This window comes from Melanerpes formicivorus, unplaced genomic scaffold (genome assembly GCF_026170545.1).
Source record: "Melanerpes formicivorus ecotype bairdi unplaced genomic scaffold, bMelFor1.0.p_v2 SCAF_123, whole genome shotgun sequence".
Lineage (NCBI taxonomy): Eukaryota > Metazoa > Chordata > Aves > Piciformes > Picidae > Melanerpes > Melanerpes formicivorus.
This window is the reverse complement of record NW_027142475.1, coordinates 1,373,328-1,390,672: the sequence shown is the minus strand read 5'-3', so window position 1 is coordinate 1,390,672 and position 17,345 is coordinate 1,373,328. Positions and strand designations below refer to the sequence as shown.

Below are 17,345 nucleotides of genomic sequence, written 5' to 3'. Positions count from 1 at the left end.
TTTTCTGTTTGGGACCAGCTCCCCACTTTCCTGCTCTGTGATGGCAGAGAAGTCAGCTGGAGTTTGTTCTCTATTCCCCCACCAAAATCCTGCTGACTCTGCATTGAATCATAGAATCACAGTGGGGCTCAGGCTGGAAGGGGCCTCAGAGCTCATCCACTCCAACCTCCCCACCACGGGCAGGGGCACCTCTCAACTGGGTTTGTTTGCCCAAGGACTCATCCAGCCTGGCCTTAAACACCCCCAGGCAGGAGGCAGCCACAGCCTCCCTGGGCAGCCTGTGCCAGAGTCTCAGCACCCTCCTACTGAAGAGCTTCTTCCTCAGCTCCACTCTAACCCTGCTCTCCCTCAGCTCCAAACCATTCCCCCCTGTCCTGGCTCCAGCCCCCCTCATGAGAAGTCCCTCTGCAGCCTTCCTGCAGGATCCCTTCAGCTGTTGGAAGGCAGCTCTGAGGTCCCCCTGGAGCCTCCTCTTCTCCAGGCTGCACAGCCCCAGCTCCCTCAGCCTGTGCTCACAGCATGGGGGACTGGAAGCCTTGGGATCCAGGTGGGACTCCTGCTCCACAAAAGACCTGAGGGCCTCTCCTGCAGCTGCTTGATGCAGAGCTGGCACACAGCCTGCCAGCACAGCTCATCCCCCAGCCAAATGCTGTGTTCCCAGTACAGGAACCCCAGAGAACACCAGAGCCACCCCCCTGGCAGTGCTCTTTGTGGAGGCAGCAACCCTGTGACCACAAACTGCATAGAGAGAGTTGGGATTCTATTGCTCTCCAGACTGTGTTTGAACAGCAGGGCACTGCAGCTTGGGAGCCTGCCTCTCCTTATGGCTGTTGTCACCCTCTAGCCCCCCAGGAAGGTCCTAGCCAGGCCTCATTTCCATGGCAAACCTCATTCAGCTTCCTGTGGTTTATTTACAGAGCTATTACAAAAGGGATCCATGGGCTGAGCACAGCTGAGGGCAGCGTGGGTTGGGCAGTGCCAAGAGCCAGCCTGGGGAGCTGATGCTGTTGGGAGCTGTCAGTTGTTCCAGTGCTTGAGAGATAGGGAGCAAAGGGGAAGGGACACTTGGAAACACCCAGACCTGTCCAGAGCCCAGCTTGGACGCAGCACATCCAGCTAGGGGCTCCCTGGGGCTTCTATCCTGGCTGGCTTTGGCCCCAAGCACAGAGATCTCTCTCATCTGCTGTCCATGTGAATCAGGCACGAGGTCATTCTGCACTCTCTCTGTCCAGAGCCACAGGCAGAGGGAGCTGAGGTGGTCCTTGGCTTCAGGGCACCCGAAGCTGGGTGAGAAGAGCTGGACCTAGCTTAGCTGACTTGTTCAAGGGGGGGCCATGGCTGCAGCTGCCTCAGCTGGGCCACTCTCCTCATGTCCCTACAGTCAGCACACCAAGGCTGCTCCCCAGGGCTGGAACTCCTTGTGAAAGGCAGGAGATGAGATGCTGGTGGGCAGGAGCCCCTGCTGGGCTGGAGCCCCTGCTGGGCTGGCTGAGGATGGAGGAGGGCTGCAGTCCCGCTTGGTCTGAGTGTCTACCATGCACTCCAAGGTCTCACTTCTGGTGAGGATGGACAAAGATGACCTGGGAGAGTCCCTCCCAACCAGAGGCAACCTGTGGCTGTGGTTCTGGCTTGGGCTGCTGCTCAGCTCGTTGCATTGGCTCCTATGTACAGCGATGTGGTGGTGCCGCAGGAGACCTGCGCTCCCCTTCCTCCTTCTGCCTGTCACCTGCAGGGATTGGCTCTGCACATGGCAGAACCTTTCCAGCCCCCTCTGGGCACCCCTTAGAAGTCTTTTCTCATGGCTGCAGCAGTTTCCTGCTTGGTAAGTCGGCTGGAGGCGAAGGCAAAGCTACTGCAGGGAGTCTCCACGAGCTCTGGCTGGCTCCTATTGCAAAGCAGAAGAGATGATCCTGTCTTTGGTGAGGGTCATACCAATGATGTGGCACCACCAGCCAGTGGTGGCAGCGACCTGTCCCTACCTTCCCCTGGCTCTGGGGCTCTCTGTGCTCAATGCACTCCGGGTCAGATGGCCACAGGCAGGAGCCAAACCTTGGCTTCAAACACCGCGCGAGGGGAGGCTCCGAACAGCCCCTGGGGGCTCGGTGTCCCACAGTCCACAGGGTCACCTCGAGGGGCTCAGAGAACCTCCCAGCTGAAGGCCCCCTCCTAACATGCCCAGCTGGAGGTGGCATGGGCATGGCACTGCTGCAGCTCTGCAGGCCTCGGGACAAGAGCCGGAGACCTCCCCGGGTGCGCGTGGATGGCGTCGGCTGCTTCCTCCTGCTCCTCCAAAGCGTTCCAGGGAGGGGGGGGGTGGGGTTTGGATTGGACTTGAGCTCGTTTTGGTGGTCTGGGGGCGGGGGGGGGTGTCCCCCCTCTAACAGTGGAGGATCTTCATGAAAGCCTTGCGGAACTCCACGTTGAAGGTGGTGTAGATGATGGGGTTGACAGCGCTGTTGACGTAGCCCAGCCACGTGAAGGCGCTGTACATGGCCGGGGGGATGCTGCAGTCACAGTGCATGTTCAGGATGTGGGTGATGAAGAAGGGCAGCCAGCAGATGATGAAAACCCCTGGGGGAGGGGGGCAAGAAGAAGAAAACCACCATAAAACAAAGAAAGAAACAAAGGGAGGCAGGTTTGGCTTGCTGGAAGCTGGGCAGCTCCTGGGGCTGGGAGAGAGCAGCAAGGGTCTCTTAGGTGTAAAGGGAAGGAGGGGGGGTGGAATTATTTCCCTGGGGAATAAATCTTCTCCCCTGGGAAATAAATCTCCTGCTAAGCCTCCCAAGTCTGCACTCAGGCTACCCAGGTCATGAGGAGTTTCTCTGCTGATGCAGCTGGACCAGCTGCAGCCACAAGCGTGGCCTTCAGAGCTGCCAGGTTCTTGCTGAGCTACGCTGCCTTCCCATGGCCTCTCTTGCCCCCACCCCCAGCTGCCTTTGGGCACTCCAAACCCCCTCCCCAGGATGCAGAGCAGAGCTTCCTGAGCCTTTCCTACAGTACTGTCAACTGCTCCTAGCTGGGAGAGGAGGCAACCTTGCTGCTGGCAGCCTCTTGCCTAGCACAGCCTGGATGCATCAGGTGAAATTGCCTCAGTGGTGGCTGCAAGCTGCAGCCTACAGCAGGCACCCAGAGCGGCAGCTGCAGTGCTGGGCAGCTGTTGGTTTAGCTGCAGAATGAGAATCCTCAGGGCTGGAAGGGGCCTCAAGGCTCAGCCAGCTCCAACCCCCTGCCATGGACAGGGACACCTCACACCACAGCAGGTTGCTCACAGCCACCTCCAGCCTGGCTGCAAACACCTCCAGGGCTGAGGCTGCCACCACCTCCCTGGGCAGCCTGTGCCAGGCTCTCACCACCCTCCTGGGGAAGGAAGCCAAGAGGAAGCCAAGAGGAAGCCAAGAGGAAGCCAAGAGGTGCACACTCACCCAGGACAATGGCCAACATCTGGGTGGCTTTCTTCTCCTTCTGCTGTGAGAGTTTCCTCCTGTTCACAGCCTTGAGGAAGGTCCTTAGTTTGCCATTGGGCATGGACTGGATCTCAAAGGCCTTGGCTGTGTGTGGGGTCTCTTTGGTGTGTCCATTCCTCTCCACTTTCCCAGGGCTGTCCAAGGGTGCCTGTAGGGTTGAGTTGGTGCCCTGGTTAGAAGGAAATGGCACAACCAACTGATGGTTACTTGGTGCTGCAGGTTGGATGGTGGTTTTCTCGGGGGGGCTGGTACTGGACACCATCTCCATGTCCATCTGTATGTGACTCTTCTCCTCCTGGACAAGAATCAAATGTCCACAACATAAAGACAGGTAAATATACAGCGAGGAGCAGTGAGCTTCCCTTGCAGAGTGGGGCTGGAGGATGCTGGAGCTCAATCCCTCTGCTCCCTCCCTATGCCTTTGGTAGATGCCTGGAGGAAGGGTGGTGGAGACCTCACAGACCACAACAGCTGCAGGGAATGACTCTCCTCTGTTGCACAAAGAGGCTAAGGAATGGGAGAGGCAACCTCCACTCCTCAGCTTCCATTCAGACTTCCAGAGCAAGGGGGGGGGGGGGGGTGGGAAATAAACCCAACCCAAATAAAAAGGAAAGCAAGAAGCAGAACCCGACCAAGCCAGGGGCAGCCTTGGGCAAGGCTTAAAACAAATAACAGAGAGGAGAGGAAAGTCAGAGGCACAAAGTGTTCAAATGTCATGGCTTTTGCAGCTGATCTTTAGGTGAGAGCTCAGCCTGGCTGTGTGATCTCTGGGCTCTTAACCCCCTCCCCCCCTGCCTGGCTCCCAGCACCGGGAAGCACATCGAGATTTCAAGACCCAGCTGCTAACCTTTGCTCTTAGTTTGTTTCTTCTCCCTTCCTCCTCCTCCTCCTTCTCCTCCTCCCCCCTCCCCTGAATTGATTGTGTGCCCTGAGGGGAGGGCAGGGGGCAGCTGAATGCTCTGGGGAGCTCCCTCCTCTCTTCAGCACTCACCACTTTGCGTTTATTAACTTGGAAGCTCCCATTGGACTTCACAATCACTCTGCAGAGCTTGACGTCTTCTGGATGAGTGCATTTGTCCTGAGGGGCAAGCACCAGCTCAGAGGTTACACAAGCAGAGAGTAATTGGGAAGGGGAGGCTGGGAGGGGAGGCTTGTGGAGATGCAGGCACACAGAGAGCAGGAAGCAGGAACTAATCAGCGTGACTGAGGGGGCTAAGGAGGATGGGAAGCTGCTGGGAAGCAGCAGCAGCAGAACTGAGCATCCCTTGTGTGTCTCAGCTGAGGGAGGGAACCACCAACACCTGCTGGTAGGTAAGGGGTTGGAAGGGACCTCTGAAGATCCTCAAGCAGGGAGACACTGGCACAGGTTGCCCAGGGAGGCTGTGGCTGCCTCCTCCCTGGAGGTGTTCAAGGCCAGGCTGGATGAGGCTCTGAGCAACCTGGGCTGGTGGGAGGTGTCCCTGCCCATGGCAGGGGGTTGGAACTGGATGCTCTTGAAGATCCCTTCCAACCCAGCCCATGGAATGGATCTGTGACTCTATGAAGCAGCCATCACCTGCTGGGGATGAGAAATGGTTCATGTCCTGGGCCCAGGGGTTTATTTCTTGCTGTTCAATTCTATCCCTGGGAGGGGGTTTAAAGAGGATCTTTGTGTTTGTAGCTGGTGTCCAAGGCCAGGCTGGATGAGGCCCTTGAGCAGCCTGGGCTGGTGAGAGGTGGAACTGGCTGATCTTGAAGGTGCCTTCCAACCTAAAGCATCCTGTGATTGTATGCAGTGGAGCAGGGAGGGGAGAGCAGGAGCTGGAAGGGGAGAGCAGGAACTGGAAGGGGAGAGCAGGAGCTGGAAGGGGAGAGCAGGAGCTGGAAGGGGAGAGCAGAAGCAGGGAGGGAAGAGCAGGGGCAGGGAGGGAAGAGCAGGGGCAGGGAGGGAAGAGCAGGGGCTGGAAGGGGAGAGCAGAAGCAGGGAAGGGAGAGCAGGAGCAGGGAGGGGAGAGAGCAGGAGCAGGGAGGGGAGAGAGCAGGAGCAGGAAGGGGAGAGCAGGAGCAGGGAGGGGAGAGCAGGAGCAGGGAGGGGAGAGCAGGAGCTGGAAGGGAAGAGCAGGAGCAGGGAGGGGAGAGCAGGAGCTGGAAGGGGGGAGCAGGAGCAGGGAGGGAAGAGCAGGGGCTGGAAGGGGAGAGCAGGAGCAGGGAAGGGAGAGCAGGAGCTGGAAGGGAAGAGCAGGAGCTGGAAGGGGAGAGCAGGAGCAGGGAGGGAAGAGCAGGAGCAGGGATGGGAGAGCAGGAGCAGGGACAGGACTGTGCCCTGGCACTCAGCGCTGGGGAGGCCACACCTCGAGTGCTGTGTCCATCTTGGGGCACCTCAATACAGGAGAGATGTGGAGGTGCTTGGAGCCAGGGCAGAGCAGGGCAGGGAAGCTGTGAAGGGCTTGGAGAATAAATCTGGTGAGGAATGACTGAGAGAGCTGGGGGTGGTTAGCTTGGAGAAGAGGAGGCTGAGGAGAGACCTCCTGGCTCTCTACAAGCACCTGAAAGGAGGCTGTGGAGAGGCTGCTGCTGGTCTCCCAGGTGATTAGTGACTGAACAAGGGGGAATGGCCTCAAGCTACGACTGGGTAGGTTTAGACTGGACATTAGGAAGAAGCTTTTCCCAGCAGGAGTGGCCAGGCACTGGGATGTGCTGCCCAGGGGGGCGGTGGAGTCCCCAAGCCTGGCTGTGTTTCAGGGCGGCTCGGATGCGGTGCTTGGGGGACACGGTGTAGGGGTGAGCCTTGCAGAGCAGGCTTCTGGCTCGGACTTGGTGGATCCTGAGGGGCTTCTCCAAGCTGAATGCTTCTGTGCTTGTGAGAGGAGAGGGGAGAGAGGTTACCTTGAGCGGGGGCTGCGTGTCGGGGCCGCGGCTGTGGCTGCTGCGCTTGGTGGTGACTCTCTTGCGGCGCCGGCGCAGCACGATGTAGATCTGGACGTACACCAGCAGGGTCACCATGAAGGGCACGTAGAAGGAGACGATGGAGGAGTACACCACGAAGGCAGGGTTGGCAATGATGCACTCGTTCTCATCTGGAAGGCAAAGGCTTTCCGTCGGGCTCGGGCTCCCCGCGGCCGGCACCGCCTGCCCCCGCCATGGGAAGGCTCAGAGGCGCTCAGGGTGAGGAGCTCAGGCTCTGAACGGGGACCACTGCGTCAGCAGGGAGTGGAACCTGAGCAGCAGGCTGCCCTTCAGGCACAGGGAGTCCTATGCCACCCAAAGTGCCTGGCTGCTGCTTGCCCTTAGAGCCAAGAGCCTGCAGATCCCAGGCTGTATCCCTGCTCACTGTGAAAGCCTGCTGGCTGAGCAGCCTCCTCCTGCCCCAGGGCAGCTGTTTACGATCCCAGGCTGGACTTGAGGACCTCAAAGGCCTTTTCCAGCCTGGCTGTGGTAGCGTGAAGGCTTGGAAGTGTTTAAGATGAGACTGGCTGAGGCACTTGGTGCCATGGTTTCGTTGCTTAGATGGTGCTGGGGGAGAGGTTGGACTGGATGAGCTCTGAGGTCTTTTCCAGCCTGGTTAATTCTGTTCTGTTCTGTTCTGTTCTATTCTATTCTATTCTATTCTATTCTATTCTATTCTGTTCTATTCTATTCTATTCTATTCTATTCCATTCCATCCCATCCCATCCCATCCCATCCCATCCCATCCCATCCCATTCCTCCCACAGATTGAGGCTGTGCCTTTAAGCAAGAGACAAGCTCACCCCTGAACCACATCCACCCCATCCCAGAAGCACAGAATCATTTTGGTGGGGAAAGACCTCCAGGACCACCAGGCCCAACCATTCTTCTGACTCTACCCAGCCTGCTGTCTCTCAGCACCACATCTCTGCCTCTCTGAAACCCCTCCAGGGATGGGGATTCAACCACCCACCCGTGCCAGTGGCTGAGAACCCTTTGAGGGAGGAAGTTTCTTCTGGTACCCAACCTAAAACCTCCCCTGGTGCCCCCTGAGGCCATTTCCCTCTCATCCTGTGCCCTTCCTCTCCACCTTTCAGTGCATGGTCTGTAAGGTTGGTGTAACACTAGCAAGTGTTGTGTAAACCTCTGCATAGCCAAAACACTGCCCTGGAAGAGCAGGAGGTTGAGTCCCCACCCCTGGATGTGTTTGGATTCATAGAATGGGTTGGGTTGGAAAGGACCTTAAAGATCACCCAGTGCCAACCCCCTGCCAGGGGCAGGGACACTGCCAGTGTGGTGCCTGGGGATATGGTTTAGGGGTGAGCTTTGGAGAGTAGGGGGCTAATGGTTGGACTTGGTGATCCCAGGGGTCCTTTCCAACTTGATTCTATGAAGCAGGCCCAGAAGTGGCTGCAGAGATGGTCTGGGGTGCCGCTGGGGGAGGACACCTGGGAGAGGCTGCACCTCAAGCCTGCTCCCCCAGCTGTGCTCCTGCCTCGTAGCAGAAGACTCCCTGAGGGGCCAGCAAAGCCAAGGAGATGCCAGCAGCTGCAGGTGCTGGTGGCACAACACTCACCTGTGTTGTTGAGGCCAAAGAGGAGAGGGCAGGAGATGGCAAAGGAGAGCACCCAGACCACAGAGATCATGGCGGTGACCCTGCGCTTGGAGCTGTAGCGAGTGTTGTACAGCATGGGCATGGCCACCGCTGTGTACCTGCAGGGGAGGGACAGCCAGCTGTGGGCACCCTGCCAGGGCTGGGCACACCTGAGGGGACAGCCAGGCTGTGGTCACCCTGCCAGGGCTGGGCACACCTGAGGGGACAGCCAGCTGTGGGCACCCTGCCAGGGCTGGGCACACCTGAGGGGACAGCCAGGCTGTGGTCACCCTGCCAGGGCTGGGCACACCTGAGGGGACAGCCAGCTGTGGGCACCCTGCCAGGGCTGGGCACACCTGAGGGGACAGCCAGGCTGTGGTCACCCTGCCAGGGCTGGGCACACCTGAGGGGACAGCCAGGCTGTGGTCACCCTGCCAGGGCTGGGCACACCTGAGGGGACAGCCAGGCTGTGGGCACCCTGCCAGGGCTGGGCACACCTGAGGGGACAGCCAGCTGTGGGTACCCTGCCAGGGCTGGGCACACCTGAGGGGACAGCCAGGCTGTGGTCACCCTGCCAGGGCTGGGCACACCTGAGGGGACAGCCAGGCTGTGGTCACCCTGCCAGGGCTGGGCACACCTGAGGGGACAGCCAGGCTGTGGGCACCCTGCCAGGGCTGGGCACACCTGAGGGGACAGCCAGGCTGTGGGCACCCTGCCAGGGCTGGGCACACCTGAGGGGACAGCCCAGGCTGTGGTCACCCTGCCAGGGCTGGGCACACCTGAGGGGACAGCCAGGCTGTGGTCACCCTGCCAGGGCTGGGCACACCTGAGGGGACAGCCAGCTGTGGGCACCCTGCCAGGGCTGGGCACACCTGAGGGGACAGCCAGGCTGTGGGCACCCTGCCAGGGCTGGGCACTCTTAGTGAGGGTACAGCCAGGCTGTGGGCATCCTGCCAGGGCTGGGCACACCTGAGGGTACAGCCAGGCTGTGGTCACCCTGCCAGGGCTGGGCACACCTGAGGGGACAGCCAGGCTGTGGGCACCCTGCCAGGGCTGGGCACACCTGAGGGGACAGCCAGGCTGTGGGCACCCTGCCAGGGCTGGGCACACCTGAGGGGACAGCCAGGCTGTGGGCACCCTGCCAGGGCTGGGCACTCTTAGTGAGGGTACAGCCAGGCTGTGGGCATCCTGCCAGGGCTGGGCACACCTGAGGGGACAGCCAGGCTGTGGTCACCCTGCCAGGGCTGGGCACACCTGAGGGGACAGCCAGGCTGTGGTCACCCTGCCAGGGCTGGGCACACCTGAGGGGACAGCCAGGCTGTGGGCACCCTGCCAGGGCTGGGCACTCTTGGTGAGGGGACAGCCAGCTGTGGGCACCCTGCCAGGGCTGGGCACACTCCCTGGGAAGTTACAGAGTTCCTGTGCCTGGAAGCCTGGCCAGGCAGGTGGAGTTTGAGGAGGCTCCAAGAGGTTTGCCTCCCCCGGTCTGGAAGGCAGGGGCCTGAGGTCAGCTTAGCAGAGTGGTTTTCCTTCCACTCTCTCTGAGCTGCTGCCTCCCCTCTGATGTCTGCTCTGCCCCCCAGCTACAGGAAGAGAAGGGCTGAACGACCGGGGACAGTTCCATTTGCCTCCTGCAGAGCAGCGTTTCGATGGCTGCTCCTGGTGGAACCCTTCTGATGCTCAGACCTCGTTCAGGTCCCTTTCAGAGGGTGCCAGCACCAGCAGCTCTCCCTGCCTGTGAGTCACAGGTAAAATTAGCCCAGCTGCAGCTGCCTGTGACTCGCTGCCGTGGATGCAACACGACCCTGCTGCCAGGGAGCCCTCACCTGTCAATGCTGATGGCACAGAGGTTGAGGATGCTGGCAGTGCACATCATAACATCCAGGGTTACGAAGATGTCACAGTGGATCCGACTGAACCTCCACTCCCCCACCACCTGCAGGGGCAGAGGAGGAGGTCAGTGAAAGGATTGGCTGGGGAGATGCTGCTGAGAGGCTCTGGAGGGAGAGCTGGGCACAGACAGCTGCCTGCTGGTGGCTGGAGTCCTGCTGGCTCAGGAGGGATCCACATTCGGCCCCCTCAGAAGCTCTAGCTGCACCCAGTGGTGTACCAGGGAGGGCTGTTTGCCTCTGAGTGCCTTCCAGGCCTTTGTCCTGCCTAGTCTAAAGCTCTGGGATGATGGCATGGCCACAACAGAGGCACTCTGCTCCATCCCAACCCTTCCTCAGGGCATCCCCCTGGGGGCTGCTGCGAATTTTGTCCTTCCTGATTCCATCCTCAGCCCAAAGAGCAAACACAAACTCCTGGGCTCACATTCCAATGGCAGAAGCGAGTGCAGACCTCAGAGTGAAGTGTGTAGGAGCTTCAGCAGATCTCTGAAGGACACCAAGGAAGCACTGGGAAGCAAATACATGAACTTGATATCCTGAGCACCTCTGGTTGTGCTTCACAGCTTTTGGTTAGGCAGGGAACACAGTAACTGTTGTACCCTCAGCAGCGCTGAGTGGTGAGAGGCATCTCTGCAATGCCACCCAGCAAGGAGCAGCAGCAGGGAGGCAGAAGCTTGGCTGCACTCCTCAGGTCAAAGGATCAGGGCAGAGATTCCTCCTGGAGTTTGTTTGGTGGTGGTTTGGGCTCTCTTCTCTTCTCTTCTCTTCTCTTCTCTTCTCTTCTCTTCTCTTCTCTTCTCTCTCTCTTCTCTTCTCTTCTCTTCTCTTCTCTTCTCTTCTCTTCTCTTCTCTTCTCTTCTCTTCTCTTCTCTTCTCTTCTCTTCTCTTCTCTTCTCTTCTCTTCCCTTCTCTTCCCTTCTCTTCCCTTCTCCTCTCTTCTCCTCTCTTCTCCTCTCTTCTCCTCTCTTCCCTTCTCTTCCCTTCTCTTCCCTTCTCTTCTCTTCCCTCTATTCTTTTTCCTTTCTTCCCTTCTCTTCTCCTTGTCTTCTCCTTCCCTTTTCTCCTTCCCTTCTCTTCCCTTCCCTTCTCTTCTCCTTCCCTTCTCTTCTCCTTCCCTTCTCCTTCCCTTCTCTTCTCCTTCGTTTCTCCTTTCCTTCTCTTCCTTTCTCCTTCCCTTCTCCTTCCCTTCTCTTCTCTTCTCTTCTCCTTCCCTTCTCCTCCCTTCCCTTCTCCTCCGTTCCCTTCTCCTTCCCTTCTCTTCTCCTTCCCTTCCCTTCCCTTCCCTTCCCTTCCCTTCCCTTCCCTTTCCCTTTCCCTTTCCCTTTCTCTTTCTCTTTCTCTTTCTCTTTCTCTTTCTCTTTCTCTTTCTCTTTCTCTTTCTCTTTCTCTTTCTCGTTCTCGTTCTCTTTCTTCTCCTTCCCTTCTCTTCTCTGCCCTGCCCCGCCCCAGCCTGGTTGGGTTCTTTAGTTTTGAACCAAATTAATCCCAAATCAAAACTCCTTGACACCCTCCACGTCGAGACAGAGACCTAATGCCAACAGCCCTTGGCAGCTGCCAGTAGCCTTTGTCTCCTCCCTCCTCTTGGCTGTTCAAACTGAACTTTGCCAGCGAAGTTCAACAGCAGTTTTGAGGACCTGCTGTATTTGACATGTGATGGGGAGGGGGGGGGGGGGGGAGACAAAAAAACATCATAAAAATGTATATTTCCCTCTAATAAAAATAGAGTCCTACTGCATTTGAAAATAGAATGAATAAGATACCTATTCTTCAGTTATTTCTGCTCTGATATACATAACCATAGGCAGCAGAAAGAAGGAAGAAATGACTGCATTGAAGCCTGAGTGACAGATTGAATGCTCAGTGATTAAAAAAGCACTTAAGAGGCAGTTCCAGCAGCAACTCGGAGGAGAATTTGCCCGAAGGCAAAAAGGTTCCCAACCAGCCACCAGCCTCTGCAAAAATCGCTGTCCCGAAGGCAGCTTCAGCTTCGTGCTATGAGGACAGGCTGGGGGAGCTCAGCGTGGAGAGGGGAAGGCTCCAGGAGGGCCTCACAGCTGCCTCCCAACAGCTGGAGGGAGGCTGCAGAGGGACTTCTCCTGAGGGTGTCTGCAGGCAGGGCAAGGAATGGTTGGAAGCTGAGGCAGAGCAGGGTTAGAGTGCAGCTGAGGAAGAAGCTCTTCAGGATGAGGGTGGTGAGACTCTGGAATAAGCATGAGAGGGAGAGTGGTGAAGCCCTGGAATGGGTTGTCCAGGGAGGTGGTTGGGGCCCTGTCCCTGGAGGTGTTTAAGGCCAGGCTGGATGAGGCTCTGGCCAGGCTGATCTAGTGTGGGGTGTCCCTGCCCATGGCAGGGGGGCTGGAACTAGATGATCCTTGTGGTCCCTTCCAACCCTGAATGATACTATGGTACTATGAAGCTGCCCAGAGTGGTTGTGGCTGCCTGGAGGTGCTCAGGGCCAGGCTGGATGAGTCCTTGGGGAAACAAATCTAGGTGGGAGGTGTCCCTGCCCATGCAGGGGTGGGGGGTGGAGTGGAGGAGCTCTGAGGTCCCTTCCAGCCTGAGCCGTTCTATGATTCAAGCTCATGGGGGAGATGCTGTAAACTGCAGCAGGTCTGAGACTTAGAGCTGGGTCTGAGAGACTTAGAGCTGGGTCTGAGAGACTTAGAGCCGGGTCTGAGAGACTTAGAGCCGGGTCTGAGAGACTTAGAGCCGGGTCTGAGAGACCAGGAGCTTCTCATAGCCTAAACCAAGCCGTGGCAGAAGAGGGACAGAAGAGCAGAGCAGCCCTAGACCCGGCGGCACAGGCTGCAGTCACAAGCAGCCTGGGGTCACGTTGAGAAGCTTTAGTAGATGCCTGATGCTTTACATTGTCAAAGGGGCCAACAATTAACTGGAGTGCTAATTAGTGCAGTGCTTCCTCACCGGGCTGTGCCCTGTCACTGGGCTTGATTTGCTCTGCATTAATCTTTACCAGGCTAATTGATTGATTCTGGCCTCTTTCTGGGCTCTCCTCTCTGTTTTATCATCTTCTCTCATTAAAAAACCCACCCAAAGTGCCTGCAAATTAATTGGCAACCCAAAGGAGCTTCACTCTTCCACTTTCTCACCCCCGTTTATCCCCTCACCAGCTCTCAGCAGCCCAGAGAAGGAGGCTGGAGGGCTGTGGTAGCTTCTCTCAACCTTCCCTCTAGGGAAGCATTTCGTCCTTTCAGGCAGTTTGCTGTTGCAAGAGGCCTTTGCCACCGAGCAAACAGCTGGCACCCCGGGGGAGCATTTGGCTTCCCCAGCCCCCACTGCCACCCAGATGTGCCTCTGTGTGCAGAGGCTCAGAGCTCTGCTGGACCAAGGTGGCAGCCCCCGTGCAAAGCAGCTGACCTGTGGTGCTGTTTGTCTCACAGACTGTGGCACACAGGAGGGCTCTGGATTCACAGCCTCCTGCCCCAGTGTCCTGCTCTCCTTACTGCTTGTCCTGGTTTGGCTGGGACAATCCCAGGCCAGCCAGGGGCTGCAGGCTGTTAGCAGTTTGGAGTCAGCCAGGGCAGCTGGCTCCAGGTGAATCCCATCCCATAAATGCCACGCTGAGGATAAAGTGGGGAGCTTGCTGAAGGTGGAGGCTCCTCCTGCTCCTCCTCTCCCTTCTGCTGCTTGCCCCAGCCCCGGAGGGCTTCACCTCGCTGCTCCCAAGGACTGCTTCCCTGCTTGAGGGCACCACGCACCTCTGGGCTGAGTATCGCTTTCCACACCTCCTATTGGCATCACTTTGGCTGTTTAAATCCCTTTCCATTTCATCCCCGCGGGTCTCCTCTCTTCCCGACCCTCTTCTCGCCTGGGGAAGGGTGATTTGGGCAGGGTGTGGGCTGGAGAGAGCCTGCTGCAGCCCCTCAGGAGCAGGCTTTGCTTACTGCCGCAGCTCATCAGCCTGGCAGCCAGCATGCTGCTGCAGACTCCTCGTCTCCAGCTCTGAAAGCACACCGGGGGCCTTTTCCTCTCAGCTCCTCTGCTTAAAGGCCACGTTGTCAATGCACTTGGGTTGCAATTCAGCCCTCTGCACAGCTGTGTGCTACCAAACGAGGCCCCGGGCAGCTCCGGAGGAACCTGAGCAGCGCTGAGGAAACTCGGCTGCCGTCTCTTTTGGGGAGGGATTAAGGAGGTCTCGAAAGAGCTGCTGGCCAAGCTGCTGAACCCCTCTGTTCCCTCTCCCTGCTCATTCAACATGGACATTCAGTAGTGCACAAGGAGACCTGGGTCACCTACCTCCAGGTAGAGCACCCAAGGCATGACCAGAGTTGCCACCAGGAGATCTGCCACGGCCAGGCTGACGATCAGGTAGTTGGTGGTGGTCTGGAGAGCTTTCTCCCTGGAGACAGCCATGCACACCAGCACGTTGCCAAACACGATGACAAAGATGAGGAGGGTGAGCAGCATGGCATAGTAGTTGTAGTGAGGCTTCTGCCCTGCATTGGTCTCGTTGAGTGGCTTGCTCCAGTTCCTGTCCCCGAGGTCACCGTTGTACCAGGAGAGGTTTAGGGGATCCATGGAGGGAAAGGTGCCAGGCTCCAGCTCCACCCTGACACAAAGGTGCACAAAAGGCAAGTCAAAGGCCACAGCAAAACACCAACAAAGCAGATGCACAGCTGCTCCCTCGCTCAGAGCTCCTTGGAGCCAGTTCCAACCCCCCTGCCACGGGCAGGGACACCTCCCACCAGCCCAGGCTGCTCAGGGTCTCATCCAGCCTGGCCTTGAGCCCCTCCAGGGAGGGAGCATCCACAGCCTCCCTGGGCAGCCTGTGCCAGTGCCTCCCCACCCTCTCTGGGAAGAATTTCTTCCTGATCTCCAGCCTCAATCTGCCCTAGATAATAGGGGAAAAATTGGTGAGAGTGCAGTCAGGCCAGCAGGAATGATTGTCAGGAGGTGTTAGGTATTAGGCTTGGTTGGACTTGATGATCTCTGAGGTCTTTTCCAGCCTGATTGATTCTGTGATCTCCCTTCCAAGCCCTAAGATCCTGTGAGACTGTCTGAAAGAGATTCCACTGCTCAGCCCTTCCTAACCCCAACCATTCCCTGCTTCTCAAGCTGGATTTCCAGGGACACCACCGTGTCCAGCTCTGGAGCCTCTGTGCCAGGAAGGATCTGGAGGGGCTGGAAGGTGTCCAGAGCAGGGCCATGAGGAGGAGCAGAGGGCTGGAGCTGCTCTGCTGTGAGGACAGGCTGAGGGAGTTGGGGTTGTGCAGGCTGGAGAGGAGAAGGCTCCAAGGAGACCTAATTGTGGCCTTCCAGTATCTGAAGGGGGCTGCAAGAAAGCTGGGGAGGGACTTCTGAGGGTGTCAGGGCTGGGAGGGATGGAGCAGAACTAGAAGTGGGGAGACTGAGATTGGATGTGAGGAAGAAGTTCTTCCCCATGAGGGTGGTGAGAGCCTGGCACAGAGAAGTTCTCCCTGCTGCAGTGGGACCAGAGGAACATCTCTGGGAAAGAGGAGAAATCCATCCCCAAAAAAGCCTTTGGCTGCTGAAGGGTTCAAAAGGTAGCAGCCAGGGAGGCTGCACAGAGTGCTGAGCAGCCTCAGCAAGAGCAGACAAGAAGGAGCAGCCCCAGGGCTGCAGAGGGGCCTGAAAACCTGCCCCCAAACACTGGCAGCACTGCCAGGTGGCAGTGGGTTGGGAGGGAGCCTCCAAGGGCATCCTGTCCAACCCCCTGCAGGCAGCAGGGCCAGCTCCAGCCAGGGCAGGCTGCACAGGGACACAGCCAGGCTGAGCTGAGGCTGGTGAGAGCCTGGCACAGGCTGCCCAGGGAGGGGGTGGAAGCCTCCTGCCTGGAGGTGTTTGCAGCCAGGCTGGAGGTGGCTGTGAGCAACCTGCTGTGGTGTGAGGTGTCCCTGCCCATGGCAGGGGGTTGGAGCTGGCTGAGCCTTGAGGTCCCTTCCAGCCCTAACAATTCTGTGATCTTGAATATCTCCAGGGGTGGAGCCTCAAGCACAGCCCTGGGCAGCCTGTGATGAAGGTCAGCTTCTCTTCCTCCTCTGTGTCTCCACGAGAGGCTCAGCAGGGCAGAGCTGTGGAGCCAGCTGAGCAGGGGGGAACAGATGCTGGATGGCTGTGGTGAGAGCTCCACTCTGGTGATGCCAGCCAGGGGTTTGGCTGTGAGCAACCTGCTGCGGTGTGAGGTGTCCCTGCCCATGGCAGGGGGGTTGGAAGTGGCTGATCCTTGAGCTCCCTTCCAACCCTGAGGCTCCTGCCATTCTCTGCCCACCTCTGGCCGCGCTCTCAGCCGCCCCCTCCCCGCCCGCCGCATCCCCCCCCCGACCCCGCTCCCGAAAAGCCGAATTGGCTTCGCTGTTCCGCGGGGAGCCATCACAACAGGCAAACATTTGGAAAGCTCCAATTCCCGCTGGGACAATGGCTCCTTTCTGTTTCCCGGAGCCTTTGTGTGCTCGGCTCATTCAGAGAGCAATTTGTATAATAATCCCGGGGAATTTGTTGCCGATGGCTCCTTAATAGCTGATAATTCAAAAAGTGTCTGGCTGACAGTGCCATCAGCACCACTTGATAGCTCTACAAATGTCGTCTTAGAAACTGTCAAAGTGTCAAGAAATTAATTAAATGGTAGCTTCTGTGACTCAGAGTGATGGGGGGGGGGGGGGAGAAAATCAATGCTAAATGCAGCAGCAGAAGGGGTTGGGGTTTATTCTCTTTGGTTTCTTTTCTCCTGTTGCCCTTTGATCGTGGAAAACGATCCAGAAAAAAAGGCAGAAACGTGCCGAAAAAATATTATATATATATATGCAGGGTGGGGAGGGAAGGTGGAAAGGGAAAGGGAGAAACGTGCAGGAAAATATGCAGGGAGAGGAAGGTGGAAAGGGAAAGGGAGAAACGTGCAGGAAAATATAGGTTTGGAAGGAAGATGAAAAGAAAAGGGCAGAAATGTGCAGAAAAAGTGCAGGATGGGGAGGGGAAGGTGGAAAGAAAAAGGAGAGGAGCAGAAAAATGCAGGATGGGGAGGGAAGGTGGAAAGAAAAAGGAGAGGAGCAGAAAAATGCAGGATGGGGAGGGAAGGTGGAAAGAAAAAGGGAGAGGTGTGCAAAAAAATGCAGGATGGGGAAGAAGATGAAAAGAAAAGGGCAGAAATGGGCAGAAAAATGCAGGATGGGGAGGGGAAGTGGAAAGAAAAAGGGAGAAATGTGCAGGAAAAATGCAGGATGTGGAAGAAGATGAAAAGAAAAGGGCAGAAATGTGCAGGAAAAATACAGGATAGAGAGGGAAGGTGGAAAGAAAAGGGAGAGATGTGCAGAAAAAGTGCAGGATAGGGAGGGGAGGTGGAAAGAAAAAGGGAGGGGTGCAGAAAAATGCAGGATGGGGAGGAAGGTGAAAAGAAAAAGGAGAGGTGCAGAAAAGTGCAGGATGGGGAGGGAAGGTGGAAAGAAAAAGGGAGAGATGTGCAAAAAAATGCAGGATGGGAAGGAAGATGAACAAAAAAGG

General features: G+C 57.5%; 1 protein-coding gene across 2 annotated transcripts in view; it reads right to left on the bottom strand.

The window, feature by feature from the left end:
* Positions 1–6: 6 nt before the first annotated feature.
* The window catches only part of DRD2 (dopamine receptor D2), a 42,751-nt gene continuing 25,412 nt past the window's right edge, over positions 7–17,345 (bottom strand). The window contains exons 2-8 of one of the 2 annotated variants that reach the window (XM_068167754.1): positions 14,127–14,439; positions 9,810–9,919; positions 7,966–8,102; positions 6,330–6,520; positions 4,456–4,542; positions 3,423–3,759; positions 7–2,571 (exon numbers count right to left, since the gene is read on the bottom strand). In XM_068167754.1, the coding sequence (XP_068023855.1) occupies positions 2,378–2,571; positions 3,423–3,759; positions 4,456–4,542; positions 6,330–6,520; positions 7,966–8,102; positions 9,810–9,919; positions 14,127–14,408 (1,338 nt within the window). In that variant the 5' untranslated portion in view covers positions 14,409–14,439 and the 3' untranslated portion in view covers positions 7–2,377. The remainder of the gene's footprint in view (positions 2,572–3,422; positions 3,760–4,455; positions 4,543–6,329; positions 6,521–7,965; positions 8,103–9,809; positions 9,920–14,126; positions 14,440–17,345) is intronic. The other variant, XM_068167755.1, reaches the window with a different exon arrangement.